At 35.4% G+C, this 18004-nt stretch overlaps 1 protein-coding gene across 24 annotated transcripts in view; it reads left to right on the top strand.

Moving 5' to 3' along the window:
- myrf (myelin regulatory factor) overlaps nt 1–18004 on the top strand; it is an 81475-nt gene that overhangs the window by 48514 nt on the left and 14957 nt on the right. For 10 of the 24 annotated variants that reach the window (XR_015525928.1, XR_015525929.1, XR_015525927.1 and 7 more), the window contains exons 8-19: nt 2655–2850; nt 5887–5963; nt 6044–6154; nt 7728–7818; nt 9774–9974; nt 10879–10987; nt 12605–12714; nt 15308–15468; nt 15546–15618; nt 17408–17490; nt 17587–17655; nt 17731–17814. Coding sequence is in view for 12 of the 24 variants with exons in the window: in XM_087311401.1 (XP_087167527.1) it covers nt 2655–2850; nt 5887–5963; nt 6044–6154; nt 7728–7818; nt 9774–9974; nt 10879–10987; nt 12605–12714; nt 15308–15468; nt 15546–15618; nt 17408–17490; nt 17587–17655; nt 17731–17814 (1365 nt within the window). In the remaining 12 variants the exon portion in view is untranslated. Of the gene's footprint in view, nt 1–2654; nt 2851–5886; nt 5964–6043; nt 6155–7727; nt 7828–9773; nt 9975–10878; nt 10988–12604; nt 12715–15307; nt 15469–15545; nt 15619–17407; nt 17491–17586; nt 17815–18004 lie in introns of all 24 variants that reach the window. The other 14 variants (XR_015525931.1, XR_015525930.1, XR_015525932.1 and 11 more) reach the window with 4 other exon arrangements.

Raw genomic sequence — 18004 nt, 5'->3', positions numbered from 1 at the left:
GCAACAGGAGGTTTCACACTGCATGACTTTACAATAGGACGTAGAGTTGCAGGCCCATGATACTATACCAGCTGAAGTATCACAATACAAAGTAGTATCACAATACTGTATCAACTCATAACTCAAATCTATGCAATAAAGCAAACAGTCAGAAATACTATAATACTTATAATTAAATTCTGAATATTTCACTTTTGTTAAACCGCTTGTGTTTGGGCCGTGGAAAAATAGCAGCTTTTGTCGCACGTCACTTCACCTCAAATCTTACTTGTTTTTTCGTTTATTTCAAGAGTTTACACTCAGCTGATGATTAATAATAAAGCTTGTTTGGCATGCTGTCCTGAGAGAAAGCCCTGAGCTTATAAAATCCTCGAGCCCTGGGCTCCCTCCCATTGCAAGGCGAGAGGGGAGTTTGAGCTCAGGTAGATCTCGATGACTCCCCCCTTGCTTATTGTAGCTAAGTGTCATATATGGATGCTAAGAAGAGGTGTACTCAGAGCTTGGCTAAAGATGTTTTAGATTAATTGTTCAGGGTGCTTGTTTTTGAACTGTGGGAGGAAACCGGAGGACTCGGGGAGAACGAGCAAAACTCCGCACAGAAATGTCGCATGGTTTGGAAGGGAATTAAACCAGGGGTATCCTTGCTGTGAGGCAACAGCGCTAATCACTGGCCACCCTGTCGCCCATTTGAAAGAAGGGAAAGTAGGGTTGGGTGGGGGGGCTTCTTCAATATGAAGATATTGAGATTAGAAAAATCTAGATATTTATAACGAGTTTAGAATCGTCTGATAGGATAATTAGTCATGAGCTAATGCTGGATCAGCTGTGAACAATCATAAGCATGCGATCCTCTCGAAATTTAAATAAACTTCACTCTGTAGATAACTGACCAACAAAAATACATTAAAATTAAGATACTATAATAGAAAATATACCAAGCGAAATTCGTTACAAGAAGACAAGAAGTGTTTCAAGCTTCAGAAAAAAAGGCGCAGGTTCTGCACAGTTTTGCAGCCTTAATGCAGATTATTAAAATAAAATTGATTAAGTGGCCTATTGATTATTTACCTTTGCGCGCATTTTAGTAACTTTTTCACATGCAACATTAACTATTTGAGAACTGTTAATGACGATTCTACCATTTAAAAGAGGCATTGCCAGGATTTTGGTGCCATAATATCACGGTGCTGCTGAAGTACCGGTAAACCATGCAACCTAATAGGAAGAATCACTGACAACTTTGTCTCGACAGGGGCGAACTACATCTCACAACCAAATACATGCGAGAAGTGACATGAAAACAACGCCAAGTCATGTAGTATATCTTTTGTTATTAACTACATAATGAGACGGAAGCCTTTAGTGGGGTTGAAAATCTACTTATTTTGCTCACCTGGCTTTTAAAGGGAATTAGCATATTCTTCTTGACTTCTCTCTTTTTCAAATCAGTTATGATATTGGTTAGATGACAGGTCAAACAGACACAGTGCTTCTGCCAATTTACACTAGTTTTTCCTCCATTTTTGGGGCTTTTAACTTCTCCCACAACCTCCCGCTGGCCAGCAGATACCCACACTAGTGGATGCTTCTCTCTCATTGGCTAATCACCAATGTTTTTTTCAGTCAGAACACATTTCAAACATGATTTGAATCGCCGACAGCTCCAGATATTTAGCATGCCACAGGCCCGGATTGGCTAATCGGGAGGACCGGGAGAATTCCCGGTGGGCCGGTCCGTTTTTTGGCCGCTAGGGCCGGTGTCCCTAGCTCCAGAATCTGTTGCTCTCAGCAGTCACACTTTTTAAAAATAATTTATTTATTTACTTGACCACAGCCTTCTTATTCATTATTTTACTGCAGCTCTGCTCTTCTTATCTATTTTCTCATAGCCTTGTGAACAATATAAGTAGATAAGATAGATGTAAGTAGATAAGTCACCTCTTAATGTACAGCCGTTGTGGTACAGTGGTTAGCACGTTAGGTTATGACATAGCCAACCCGGGTTCGGTCCTCGCCTGAGTAACATATATTTTTTTCATTTTTATTGTTAAGACATATAATACAGTAAGGGTTGTTGAACATTTGAAGTTCTAAAGCAGCTGTTTTCTCAAAAAAAGACATGATAGTGTCATTAGAAACTTAATTGGAAATGACCTTATTTTAATATAGTCAGTCGTGAACTGAGGTGGGCCGGTCTAAGGCTTGAAACTCCAGGGCTGAAAAAGAGTCCCACTCCGGTCCTGGCATGCCAAATATCTCACCGGTGTCAGTGACTCATTGGTGATTGTCTTAGATCACGTCTTTGATAGTTCACATTGTGTTATTGTTGCTGGCATGAACAAGCACTGGTTTGCTTGTGATTTTAGACATTTGTCTGCGATTTCTCAAAACCAGTCGGCGAGTCAAAATCATGCAGTCTGCACTCAGCATTACTTGCCTAACGAACCTAGTTAAGCCTTTAAATGTCACTTTAAGCTGAATACTGGTATCTTTAAAAATATCAAGTCAAATATTATGTGCTGTCATCATAGCAAAGATTAAATAAATCAGTTATTAGAGATGAGTTGTTAAAGCTATTATGCTTAGAAATGTGTTTCCGATAAACAGAAATAAAACTCTCTTCTTCATATCTGTCTTTCTCTCATGTTTCTCAGTCCGATGCCCACCTATAGAGTGGACGCAGATAAAGGCTTCAACTTCTCCCTGGCTGACGATGCGTTTGTGTGCCAGAAGAAGAACCACTTTCAGGTGACCGTCTACATCGGGATGCCCGGAGATCCCAAATACGTGAAGACCAGCGACGGCCTGCAGCCCATCGACTGCTTTTACCTGAAGCTCAACGGAGTCAAGGTGAGCCAAACTAACACTAAACTGCCACACTACTTATGCTAACAATCCCAAACATTTAACTGAGGCTATGTCAAGGCAAGTCATTACAGTCAGTGACCATCCTTAAAACGCCTATGCTTTGGCATTCTGTTTCAATGGGGAAACATTAAATTCTCCAAAGTTGCTTGCCAAGCTTACCATTAAATTTCATATTAGGAATCACCAATAAAATTAAACAAGAACTGTCTCTTTAGTTTCATTTATAAACGTTCAAATCACACAAAATCTGCTGAAACTCACGTCTGGGGTTTGTTCTTCGTACGTGAATTACTCAATTAGCTGGGTTTTGTTATTGACGATTTGACATGATCCAGGATCGTTTCGTTCTTCAAAACTCATCCAAGAGTTGTTGTCATAGCAATATGTCTGGTAGCTCAAACCGGCTCGGGAGCAGATTTATTTCATATAAACAGGATTAGATCGACTCATTTCAAGCAAAGGTAATACTAAAATTATGAACCACCTGCTGATATTTTCTTACAGTAGTAACCTATAGATTAGATATTCTTCAAGACACTTCTATACAGCTTAAAGTGACATTTAAAGGCTTAACTAGGTTTGTAGGTTAGGGTAATTATACAAGATATTGTATAATGTTGGTTTGTTCTGTAGACCAGTGGTTCCCAACCTTTTTCTTTGGGGCCCCCCCATAAACATATACAAACATTGGAGCCCCCCCACCATATAAATACACACGCACGCACGCACACACATATGTACTGTATATATATATATATATATATATATATATATATATATATATATATATATATATATATATATATATATATATATATATATATATATATATATATATATATATATATATGTGTGTGTGTGTGTGTGTGTGTGTGTGTAATATTAATAAATAGTAATATGTTTAGAAAATATTAATTAATCAGTTTTAACTTGTCTTGGCCTTCAATAAAACCAAAATTTAGGTAAGCTTTGTCATACTGTCTAATCTTTTTCTTCGCCTCTGAAGAATCACTGCATTTACGTTTGTCTGCCATTTTTGTTTTGATTTTGCCTTTACTACACGTTGACAAGCAGATTGCGCGAGTGAGCAAAATTTAAATAATTATTTAAAGTTATTTATTTTAATTATTTTCACTATTATGTTGGAATTTTAAGCATGTGTTTAGATTATTTTTTATTTTTTGGGCTGCTCGATTTTGGGAAAAATCATAATCACGATTATTTTGGTCATAATTGTAATCACGATTATTCAAAACCATTGCCAGTTAAAGTCAAAATTATTAGCGCTCCTGAGATTTTTTTTTTATAAATATTTCCCAAATTATGTTTAACAGAGCAAGGAATTTTAACAGTATTTCCTATAATATTTTTTCTTCTATTTGTTTTATTTTAGTTATTAGCCCCTTTAAGCAATATATATTTTTGATTGTCTGCAGAATAAACTACCGTTATAATGACTTGCCTTATTACTCTAATTAAGCCTTTGAACTGCACTTTAATCTGAATGCTTGTATTTTGAAAAATATCTAGTAAAATATTATGTGCTGTCATTATAGCAAAGACAAAAAGAAATCTCAGTAATTAGAAATGAGATATCAAAACTATTATGTTCAGAAATAAGTTAATAAAATATTCTTTCCACGAAACAGAAATTGGGCAGGAATAGGTTTGCTAATATTCAAGAGGGCTAATAATTCTGACTTCAACTGTATACATACAGTTATTTTCCACCCTGCAAAGGAAAGAGAAATAAATACAATAGAATAAAAATATGAAACAAACTGTGCTTTAAGCATCTTCACTGTAAGAAAAACACTTTAGCTACAGCAGTCCTTCAGTCAAGAGCAGCGAGGGCTTTCTCGTTATGTTTGTTTAATAATGATAAAAACAGGCGGCAGAAGGATTATAGCGCGCTGTATCTTTAATGGTTTCTCTTTCACGTCTTTTGATCCTCAACTCGTTTGTTTATTACACAAATGAGGGTTAATGTAAATAATCACTAAACACTGCGTTTTGACACCTATTTGACCATTAAAGCGTTCACGTTAAGATGACTAGATGTCTGCGCTCCTCTGCTCGTCTCAGTGTGTGAATGAGAGTGAATGCTGATCTGCGCATGCTTCTGACTGCGTGATTGTGCTGCACACACACATAAGCTCTTTCGCGCTTTTAAGAGCAACACGTGTATAACTGTGGCGAAATATGATGCAATAATCAATTATCTCGATTAATGCTTTTTTATAATCATTTGAAACCGAAATCTAAATCGGATTTTCGATTAATTGCAAAGCCCTTTATAATAGTGGACCATTTTTATGCCTTTTTCTACCTCAATACTTATCCTCTCCCGCGCCCCCCCTGTGAACTCTGGCGCCCCCCTTAGGGGGGCGCGGACCCCAGGTTGGGAACCACTGCTGTAGACTATCGAAAAAAAATGTAACTTATAGGGGCTAATAATATTGACCTTAAAATGGATTTTTAAAAAATTAAAAACTGCTTTTATTCTAGCTGAAATAAAACAAATAAGACTTTCTCCAGAAGAAAAAATATTATCAGACATACTGTGAACATTTCCTTGCTCTGTGAAATATAATTTGGGAAATATTTAAAAAAGAAAATAAAAATTAAAAGGGGGCTAATAATTCTGACTTCAACTGTACGTCATAGATTACGCTTTCTTATGCCAATGTTAGATGTCAGTTTGATGTCATTTTGACATCAAGTTAGTTTACATGCATTGGGGGAAAAAACCAAAACAAATACAATTGAGTAATTATGATTTCATTTATTTTTGTGTGGTGTTAAAGTGTGAACTGTTATTTTAAGAAGGTTGTTAAATAATTAAATATTTCTTGTCTTTATTGATCAATAAAGAAACAAAGAGCTTTTAAAAAAATGCTTATTAATTTGCAATTGCAGTACTCGTTAAAAATGTTATCGCAATTAGATTATGCTCTAAAAACGTTTAACCCTACTAGAAATGCTTTCTTACTGTATTTGTGTGTGTGTTTGTTTCAGCTGGAAGCCATGAATCAGTCCATTAATGTGGAGCAGTCTCAGTCTGACCGCAGCAAAAGACCCTTCAAACCTGTGCTGTGAGTCTTTTAAACTAGTTTCTGCGAGTGTGTGTATTGAAGCTGTTGTGTGATGTAAATGTCAACTGCTTGTTTTACAGAGTGACTTTGCCGCCAGAGCAGGTTACTAAAGTCACGGTGGGTCGTCTTCACTTCAGCGAGACCACCGCTAATAACATGAGAAAGAAAGGCAAACCCAACCCTGACCAGAGGTGCGAGATATGACCATTACTGAGAAAACCCAACTAGCTCTATTTGAACATGTTATATATATATCCATATATCCATATTTATATAGCAGCTTTATATAAAATCATTATGTTTAGTTATAATATATTTATATGTCATATACTCACATTTAGCACACGTCTAGCTAACAGTTTCTCTGAACATTGCTGAATGTTTCCTCAGAGTTATGAACTAACGCTCGGGAATGTTAATAGGATGTCCAGTCAGAGTTCTCTGATTTATCTTTTATGGAACTTTTTTTCTTCTTATAACTTTTAATTGAATTTTTCTGTGAGTTTTTTTTTATAACTGTTTGTTTTAGAATGTTCAACAAATAAATAAATAAATGCAAAAAAACACAGAAAAGAAAGAAAGACAGACAGACAGAGAAACAGAAACAGAAAAAAGAATATCAGTAAAGAAAAAAGAAAGAAAGAAAAAGAAAAAATAAAGAAAGAATGAAAGGAGAAGAGAAGGACAGACAGAAAAGAAAATGAAAGACAGGCCAGAAAGACAAAAAAGGACAGACAGACAGACAAGAAAGAAAGAATAAAATAAAGATAAGAAAGACTGAAAAAAGAAAGAGAAGAAAGCAAAACGACAAAGAAAAGAGACAAAAAAGAGAGAAAGAAAGTCAGACAGACAGGGAAGGAAAGAAAGACAGACAAGAAAGGAAAAGACAGACAAGAAAGAAGAAATAAAATAAAGATAAGAAAGACTGAAAAAAGAAAGAGAAGAAAGCAAAAAGACAAAGGAAAGAGACAAGAAAGTAAGAAAGAAAGAAAGAAAAAAAAGAAAGAAAGAAAGACAGGGAAGGAAGGAAAGACAGAAACGAAAGGGAAAGATAGACAAGAAAGATTGAATAAAATTAAGAAAGAAACAAAAAGTGACAGAAAGAAAGAATGAAATAAAGAAAAGACAGAGAACAAACTAAAGAAAAGAAAGAAATAAAAAAAGAAAGAAAGAAAGAAAGAATGAATGAATGAATGAATGAATGAATACAGAAAAGAAAGAAAGACAGGAAAAAGAAATTGAAGAAAGCAAAACGACAAAGACTGACAAGAAAGAATGAAAAAGAAAAGAGAGAGAGAGAGGGATGGATATAAAAAAATAGAAAATTAAATAAACGAAAAGAAAGAAAGAAAAACAGAAAAGGAAAGACGGAAAAGAAAGAAAGAATAAAAGAAAAACATAAGCATTAAGACACAAAGGAAAGACAGACAAGAAAAGAGAGAGACAGAAATAAAGACAGAAAGGAAGGATGGAAAGACAGACAAGAAATGTAAAAGACACGAAAGAAAGAAAGAAAGAAAGAAAGAAAGAGAAAGTAAAAAATTCAGTTTTATTGGACCCTTCTTTGTTCCTGTTCTCAGATATCTGAATAAACAGGTCTGGTCTTCATTTTAAGTTTCAAACTAAATAAAAATGTTATTAATCAAAATCGTGAAGTTTACTGAATGTAAATCTTCTATTTTATACCCAATAAGCTCTGGCTTTTCAATATCAATACTTGCATATCGCATAACTATGTGTGTGTGTGTGTGTGTGTGTCGTCAGGTACTTCATGCTGGTGGTGTCTCTGCAGGCTCAGTGTCACAGTCAGAGCTTCAGTGTGGCGGCTCACGTCTCCGAGAGGATCATCGTCAGGGTAACCGCTGTCAGTCTGGTCGTGTCTGACCGACCTCCTCCAATCACAGCCTGTCTCTGTCTATCAATCATCTGCCTCTGACCAATCACAGTTACCGTTACAGTGTGCTGCTTTTGTTTTTGTTTACGTTTGCCTCTAGTTTGGATTTGCCGTCTCTTTTATTTACATTTATACTCAGGTGTGTGTGTGTGTGTGTGTGTTAGAGTTTTAATGGTGTTTTTAAATGATTTTGTTGTTAAGAGATCACAGTTCTGTTGGTGCAGATCGTGTGTTTATCAGATATAGGTTTGAGGAAAAGGTTAATATGGTTTTATTCACTCAGATACTTATTTAGCCGCTCAAACTACTTATTTAATATGAGCTGAAACAACACAATTCTTGAGATTTCATTCGGACAACTTAATTTTTTATGTTCAATCCACATAAATTTGTTAGGTGCTAAGTTAACTTAATCGATTTGTGTTGGGACAACATGAAGGAATTGTGTGGAGCCCTGTATTTTTTACAGTGTTGTATAGAAGTAACATTTCTTCGGAGTTTCACATTTTTAAATAAAATATTGTCATTTTATGTTTAGGTTTTTTATGAAAATGAGAGTTAGGCCCAATCCCAATTTTATTTTTGTACCCCAACCCCTTCCCCATGGCCTTTACAACCAAATGTGAAGGGGAGGGGCTTCAAAATTGACCCCTAAGAATTAGGACAGCACTACAGCACCTGCACACGTCATCATATGTCATCGCGACCTCTTGCTTCATATGAGATCAGACGATCGCGACTACTGGAGTTATTCCAGTTGCTTTATTTTTTGGTATTTATCTTCAGGAGATCACTGAAGGCATGTATCATGTTATCATAATGATCATAACGCAAATAGAACGTAACAGTACTGTGTATTTACACAGTGGCCATATTCATCTATGTAAACGCATGAAAACGACATGAACATTAAAGCAGACACTGTAAAAAGCTCATTCCCAGCACTAGACTTTTCTGACAGGGGATTCCAGTGTCATCGAGTGTCAGAATGTTGTGGGACTGCTGTACATTATGTGTTATAGATAGCCAAAGTTAGCAAGGTTTTTTTTTTGCGTAAAATGGTAAAACAGGTACGTGGTTATAATTATATTAAAATGTGTTTGTTTGTCTTAAAAATTCATAATAATGACTAAAAAACACAAATTTCTGCATCTCATTACTTCCGGGTTCAGCAATACTGCCGTTGTGGCAGGTGTATTCTAGGAAATTTTCTTACCCCTTGGTTTGGAGTGTGGTCCTGAAAAATCTTCACTCGAAGGGCCATTCACACCTTACCCTTAGCCCTAACGCCTTCAAGCTAAAGATAATTGAGACACCCCAAGGGGTGGGGCTAAGGGGTAGAATTGGGATTGGGCCTTAATAATAAATATAATCATTATCAACAATCTAATAATCAAAATAAATAATCAGTGATTGTTTGTTAGGACTGAAAATCAAGTTTATTCCAACAAACTCTTATATTAACTATATTTAACGATATATATATATATACACACACACAAACACACACACGCACACACACACACACAAACTTATATATAAACAAATACACATGGGAATATTTTGGTTTTGTTTTTATATATTTTTATTGATATTTCTTTTTCAATTATATATTTTTTATTTATAAAATATGTTATTCTAATAGTAATTATTTATTAACAATTACACATGGAAATATTTTTTAAATTTATACACACACACAGTATATATACACACACACGTTTGTTTTTGTGAAAAGTGGGGACATTACATAGGTTTCCATTCATTTTATACTGTCCAAACCGTATATTATATTGCCCTCACCCCAGGATTTACAGTAACACAAGATCTGGCATTCCCAGTCAGTTACAGTTACTGTAGTTGAACTAAATCATTGTCTTACTTGGCTTTTTGTTTGTTTGTTCTTCTGCATCCAGGCGTCGAACCCAGGTCAGTTTGAGAGCGACAGTGAGGTGCTGTGGCAGCGAGGGCAGCTGCCAGACTCTGTGTACCATCACGGGCGGGTGGGCATCAACACGGATCGCCCCGATGAGGCGCTCGTCGTTCACGGCAACGTGAAGGTCATGGGCTCACTCGTGCATCCCTCAGACATCAGAGCCAAGGAGAACGTCAAGGAGGTACATCTGAAATTAAGCAAAGAAAAAAAAAATTACTTTCATTTGTATTTTCATTTTTGATTGATCGTATTTATGATTGAGTAAATCAGGGGTTCCCAAACTTTTCAGCCTGTGACCCCCAAAATGACAATGCCAGTGACTTGCGACCCCCAATATCCTCTGAGGCGGTTAAAAATACAGAAACCTGGCATGCAATGGTGCACACACACACCAATAGACCAAAGTCTATTCTTCAATTAATTTTTTAAATGTATGTCAGTGCTGTAAATGTGCCAGAAAGTTTAACCTGGTGTTATAAAATCAATCTGCTGCATCTGACGAGATTGCTGTGTCTTTAGTATAATGTAATTACCAAAATCCAATAGTAATATAAACTACTATAGTAACTATATAGTATATAGTAACTATAAATAACATTTTTTTCTCTTCAGTAGGTTATGGATAATATGTGGTCATTCGTATTGTTTAATAAAAATAAATAGATTTTTGGAAATCACCAGGCGACCCCCCTTCATTGTCCTGCGACCCCTCGGGGGGTCCCGACCTCCACTTTGAGAACCACTGGAGTAAATAATCAATCGACCATCATATGAGAAGTGAAAAACATTTCCTTTCATTTAGATTTATTTATTGTTTTATTTGTTTATGTATGAATTTATTATTATTATTGATGCATTTATTTTTACCCTTTTTTATTAAAACTTTTGATTCATTTTGATTGACAGGATTTATGAATATTTTGAATATAATATTATGATTATGACATTTTTCAGTATTTTTTATGTATGTTTAATGCATTTGTACCTTTCTATATATACTCTAGTGTGAATATTGAATATTATTTTTTTTATTGTATGGTAATGGCCTATTGTCTTCATGTGTGTGTGTGTGTGTGTGTTCGCAGGTGGACACAACCGATAACCTGCGACGCATTTCTCAGATGCGTCTGGTTCATTATCAGTATAAGCCTGAGTTTGCTGCGACGGTGGGCATCGATGCCACGGCTGAGACGGGTACGGTCCGTGCTTACACATCAGACTCAATTAATGTTCATATTTCGGTCTGCGCTTATATTTCACCACCAAATCAGAAGAAGAACATGTTTTGAGAATGCTGAAAATTAATAATTATTTGTTGGTGACTGATCTTTCTATTTTGTTCATTTGTAACTACATACTGCAAATAAATGGCTAAACGTTATTCTAAATTAGTTTTGTATTATTGATATAGCATTCATATTTATCCTTATCTTTATTTTTATAATTTGGTTTTATTTGTGTATTATTCTTCTTCTTTTCAGTCAGCACTTTCTTTTTTAATTATAGTATTTTGGTTTGCTTTTGTCATTGTTTTATTGTATATTGTTTTAGCTATATTTTTATTGCTTTCATTTGCTTATTTCGGTTATCGTTTTTAGTTGTTTCGTTTTGAGTTTTAGTAATTTTTGATGGCTTTGTCAACGCTAATAGTCTAGTGGTAACGTGTGCCGACATATGGCGTTGAGGTGCTCACGGCGACCCGAGTTCAATTCCCGGCTCGAGGTCTTTGCCGATCTTTTCCCCTCTCTCTGCTCCCCATGTATTCCTGTCTCATCTCTACAGTCCTATATAATAAAGGTGAAAAACCCTAAACAATACATATATATTTTGATGGCCTTTTGTTGGTTTTATTTGTTTTTATTTTTTGATTTAGCTTGATTTTTTTTTATTTATTGTTTTCATTTGTTTCCCTGTGATGTTTGTTGTCTCAACATTCTTTAAATCTTTCAGTTTTTAATACTTTTTAAATACTTATATTTACCTCAAATTTTTTTTCATTTCACTCATAGCAAAGAGCATAATCACCAAGAGGCGACACTCTAGTGAAATTTGGGAAACAGCCACTAGATGGAGCGGCGGCCTTTTTGTAATGAAACTTCCAAAAGAACAACAGCATATTATAAGTCTGTAAAATAAACTATTAGAATTGCTGATGATTGTGTTGGTAAGAGTTGTATTGTCGTCTTTCAGGTTGTATCTCAGCTTTAATGCGCTTTATAAATAAATAAATTAAAAACAAAGCATCTGCTTGCCATCGCGACAGCAATAAGATCCAATGGACAGCCGATCACTTTCACTCCAAAATGGCGGAATACGGGGCTGTTGTTGGGCGCTGCTGTTTCAATAGACCGTTCTATTGAGTGTCGTCTATTGGTCATTTTAAGCTCTTTGCTTATAATTTTATTTATAGTATAGTTTTTGTTTTTATTGATATTTAGTTTATTTTTATTTTCAGTTTTGTCATTTTTAAACTTTTAATCATAACAACATTATGTATTTTCCCAGTACTGGGTTGCAGCTGGAAGGGCTTCCGCTAAAACATATGCTGGATAAGTTGCCGGTTCATTCCGCTGTGGCGACCCCTGATTAATAAAGGGACTAAGCCGAAGGAAAATGAATGAATGAACATTATGCATCATATCAATTTATCATTTCATCCATTTCATTATGCGGTGAACTGTGACTCAGACAGTTCTTTACGAAATGTGTACATAACATAATTGAGGACTGTAAAACTAATCCTCAACAAAACCACATCCTCATTACTGTTTTTATTTGTTTCTCTCTCTGTGTGTGTGTGTGTATTATCAGGAGTTATTGCTCAGGAGGTCCAGCAGATTCTCCCAGAAGCCGTGAAGGAAGGAGGAGACGTGGTGTGTGCAAACGGAGAGACCATCCCCAATCTACTGGTGGTCAATAAAGTATGCACACAATCAAACACACACACACACACACTAAAGGCCTGGTATAATTTAAAATGAAATCGCATAACAAACTGAAATGACATAATTCTAAACAAAATCTGTCCAAAAATCAAGTTTGTTGAGCTGCCATTGGTCCGTGACAGTGACACAATCAGTGGCTGTGCTATAAAACTCTGCTTTCTTTGAACTGCAGTTTTTTCCCCAATTCATTTCTCATTTCACAGGGATCAGACAGGAGAACAATCTAAAACAACAACACCCACCACATCAATACACTTTAGAGTGGAGTAGCAGAGCTGCTGCAGAGGTATCGATTACACATGTACAAATCGCTCGCGAAGAGATTTTTAAGATTTTGAGTTCGAGCACTGGCAGCGCCATTCAGTCTGTGTTCTCGGTATTGGGTATTGTTTGATACCGGTGCTAAATCAATACTTTTAAAACATTGCCGGTGCCTGAATCGATACTTTTAAGCTGCAAAATTCTGGTGGATGACTCTAGACAGATCTTTCATTTGACAAAAGATTTTTTTTAAATCATTTTAAATAACAATATAATTAAAGTTTAAAGTATACGTCAATTCATATTTACTATATTTGAATTGAATCGCATTGATATGTTCTTTTGATCATTTAGCGTCTGCTTCACGTTGTTGTGTCAGAATCCTTGCTTGTAAAATATAGCCATACTTTAGAATGCTTAGTTTAGGCCAATTTGATGAATGCAATCATACCTGTTGCTGTACTCCGCCGTTGCCTACGTGCGTGCATTCCCTAAGCAACAAGAACAAATGCCTAACATTGCAGATGTTGTCCACATCCCTCCAAGTTGTTTATAATGAAATGCTTAGAGATGGTGTGACAACGTGTACCTCTGTGTGTCTTTGATCAGGGTTCATACGGTCATCTGGATATTTTGACAGGGCATTTTCCAGGCCTGAAAAAGTTTAAATCTGAAAAACCCCTTAAAGTTTTGGAAAAGTCACCCATATATATATATATATATATATATATATATATATATATATATATATATAGTTGAAGTCAGAATTATTAGCCCCCTTACAATTTTTTTCTTCTTTTTTTAATATTTCCCAAATGTTGTTGACGGATTCAGGAAATTTTCACAGTATGTCTGATAATATTTTTTTTTCTGTAAAAAGTCTTATTTGTTTTATTTCGGCTAGAATAAAAGCAGTTTCGAATTTTTTAACACGATTTTAAGGACAAAATTATTAGCCCCTTTAAGCTATATATTTTCTCGATAGTCTACAGAACAAACCATCATAATACAATCACTTGCCTAATTACCCTAACCTGCCTAATTAACCTAATTAAGCTTTTAAATGTCTCTTTAAGCTGAATAGAAGTGTCTTGAAAAATATCTTGTAAAATATTTTTTACTGTCATCATGAAAAACATAAAATAAATCAGTTATTAGAAATGAGTTATTAAAACTATTATGATTAGAAATGTGTTGAAGAAATCTGCTCTCCATTAAACAGAAATTGGGAAAAAAAATAAACAAGTGGTCTAATAATTCAGGGGGGCTAATAATTCTGACTTCAACTGTATGTGTGTGTGTGTGTGTGTGTGTGTGTATATATATATATATACACACACACACACACACACACACACATACACATACATACATATATACATACACACACACATATATATATATATATATATATATATATATATATATATATATATATATATATATATACATATATACATATATACATATATATATATATATATATATATATATATATATATATATATATATATATATATATATATATACATATATACATATATACACACACACACACACATACATACATACATACATATTTATATATACACACACACACACACACACACACATATATATATATATATAAAGATTAATTTAATGATATACTGTAATAACTTTGAACATGCATTGATTTATTTTTTTTGTTATTTACCCCGTGTACGTAGACATTACATGAAACATTAGGTCATGAAGATCTACTTGAAAGTCCTGGAAAACTCATTGAATTTTAGTAGTAAAAATGTGTATGAACCCTGTTTGATGCATTCCTTTATGCTTCTTATTTGGCACTAAAATTTGTCACCGAAATTCACAAGCTAATTCGGTCTGGTGCATACCGGTTACGTAGGGTTTTGGTACACATCTCTAGTCCTCAGCAAATAGAAAACAATGTACAGCAGGTTGGATAATAGAATAATAGTTGATAATGAACTAGCCTTGACAGAATATCTGCATATGCTCTTCCTGAAACTTGTTTAGAAAAACATCACACAGACAATTAGCGATAGATTAAAAGGCACCAGAGTTCAGTTGCCTTTTTGGTGCGGATCATTTGGGGAAAGCAGCACTTGAACTCTGGTGTAAACCAAAGGTGCACTAAACAAGCATACAGGCCTGCTTGAAGATGTCGTCTCGGTACAATTTCAAATTAACCCTAGAGTGGTTTGTTAGTGGTGAGACGATGATGGAAAGTTGCGGACAGATGTGGAGTTGTGAGGTCCATGCTGCCTGCTGACTTTAGCTCTGCTCTTACTTGACTGTGCAGGAGCGGATCTTCATGGAGAATGTGGGCGCAGTGAAGGAGCTCTGCAAACTCACTGATAATCTGGAGACCCGCATTGATGAATTGGAGCGCTGGAGCCGCAAACTGGCCAAACTGAGGAGACTGGACAGCATGAAGAGCACCGTCAGTGGAGGAACTGTCAGGTGTGTGTCTGTGTGTTTATGAAACTGCTGATTGAGTGGATTCAAAGTCTGAAGAAATGTGCTCTCTTCTTTTCTAGCCAATCAGGAAGTTATTTTAGCCGAACAGGAAGTGGCCCGCTCAAGAAAAAATCACCTATGCCAGGAAGCAAGGTATGATTCAAATACAATACACAAAGCATATTGACTAATTCAGTATTTGAGTGGGATGGGATGATAATGCTGGGAAAAACTGAATATGGTGTGATAATAACATAGATGAGATGTAGAATGAGAAAGAAACACAATGGAATCAAACAGAATCATAGAAGTTGGGATATACACTCATATGGAATCATGGAATCAAATGGAAAGGAATCTTGGAATGGAAGGGATGATTTCAAATGTGACAGGATGGATCAGAATGGAATCATATAGGGATCCAATCATGCTATTTATTGTGGAATATAACAAAATCAACTGGAGCACAATCATATCGGATTGATAGGATAATATGGAATGGAAAATAATTAAATAAATATGATCATGCTGGATGAAATAGAGTCATATAGGATGGAATAGAATCATGTTGGATAGAACAGAATCATATTAGGATGGATAAAATCTAATTGGATGGGACAGAATCATACTGGATTAGACAGAGTTGGATAGGACAGAATCATATGGGAATCAGAGTTGGATAGGATAGATTTATATTGGATGGGACTGAATCATAATGGATGAAACGGAATCATATTAGGATGGATAGAATCAAATTGCATGGGATAGAATCATATGGGAATTAATAGAATCATATAGGATGGTGCAGAATCATATGGGATGGGATTATATTGAATGGTATAGAATCATATAGGATGGGATAGAATCCTATTGAATGGGATAGAATCATATGGGATGGGACGAAATCATATACAGTAGGATGGAATAGAATTATATTGGATGTGAAAGACTCATAATGGATGAAATAGGATGTTTTAGGATGAAATTGAATGGGATGGAATCATATGGGATAAAATTAAATCATATGGGATGGAATAGATTCATGTGGGATGGGATGGAATCATATTGAATGGGATAGAATCATATGGGATGGGATGGAATCATATACAGTTGGATGGAATAGAATTATATGGGATAGAATCATAAGAGGCGAAATAAAATTGTATTAGGATGGATAGAATCAAATTGAATGGCATAGAATCATATGGGATTGAACAGAATCATATATGATGAGACATTATCAAATTGGATGGGATAGAGCCATAATAGATTAAATAGAATTGTATTAGAATAGATAGAATAAATGTAGGATGGAATAGAATTATATAGAATGGTATAGAACCATATGGGATGGGATGGAATCCTATTGAATAAGATAGAATCACATGGAATGGAATCATATTAAGTGGAAAAGAATCTTAATGGATGAAATAGAATCACATTGGGATGGATAGAATCAAATTGAATGGGATGGAATCATATGGGATAAAATAGAATCATATGGGATGGAATAGAATCATGTGGGATAGGATAGAATCATATAAAATGGGATAGAATCATATTAAGACGGATAGAATCCTAAGGAAAGAATAGAATCATACTGAATGGGATACAATCATATGAGATGGAATGGAATCATATTGAATGGGATAGAATCATATGGGATGGGATAGAATCATAATGGATGAAATAGAATCATATTAGGATGGACAGAATCCTTTTGAATTGGACGGAATCATATAGAATAAAAAAAGCTGAGAGAGAATCAAAGAGAATTAACTTGAATCTTTGAATGAACTGTTATTGAACCACCTGGAAAAGCAGATTTGTATTGGGATGGACAGAATCATAAAACATTACAATATGAAATGCGGTGTGATCAGAGTGTTGAGATGTGTGTGTTTGTGCGTGTGTGTGTGTGTGTGTGTGTGTGTGTGTACAGCGGGCTGTCCCCGAGCAGAGCTGTCTGAGTCACAAGTTCATGCAGGCAACCATCCTGGCTTTGGTCATCATAATGGCCTTCAGGTGAGAGAGAGGACATCAGTAAATGACCATCCGCAGTGTGTGTGTATGTGTGTGTGTGTTTCATGCTCATTCTCATGTCTGGCTCTTGTCCCATAGCGTCATCTCCATGTCCATCCTCTATGTGCTCAATCTTCAACAGCATGGGAGCGTTAGTGATGTTGAGGGGTATGTAGATCTCCACACTCATCCGTTCATCCTTCCCGAAATCTCTCGTCTGATCTCCTCTCGCTGGTTTTCTAGCTCTACGTCCCGCTGTCTTCTTTTCGTCTATCGGACGCCCTTCCTCACTGCAGCCCTCACATTCTGTCCATCCTCCTGTCTGTGGTAATGCTCTCCACTTCCTCCTGTCTGTTTCTCTGACATTTCATTTCTTGCCTTTTCAGCATTGAAAGATTTCCAAAGTTGCATTTTCCAAGAAACATATTTTTAGAGGCTGATCATTCAGTTCTTTTTACGCTCATGAAAGCTGATATTATTTGATCAAAAATCTAGTAATAAATAAATACGTTAAAAA

Source organism: Danio rerio, chromosome 25 (genome assembly GCF_052040795.2).
Source record: "Danio rerio strain M-AB ecotype USA chromosome 25, GRCz13ab, whole genome shotgun sequence".
Classification (NCBI taxonomy): Eukaryota; Metazoa; Chordata; class Actinopteri; order Cypriniformes; family Danionidae; genus Danio; species Danio rerio.
This window is presented reverse-complemented; position numbering and strand designations above follow the sequence as displayed.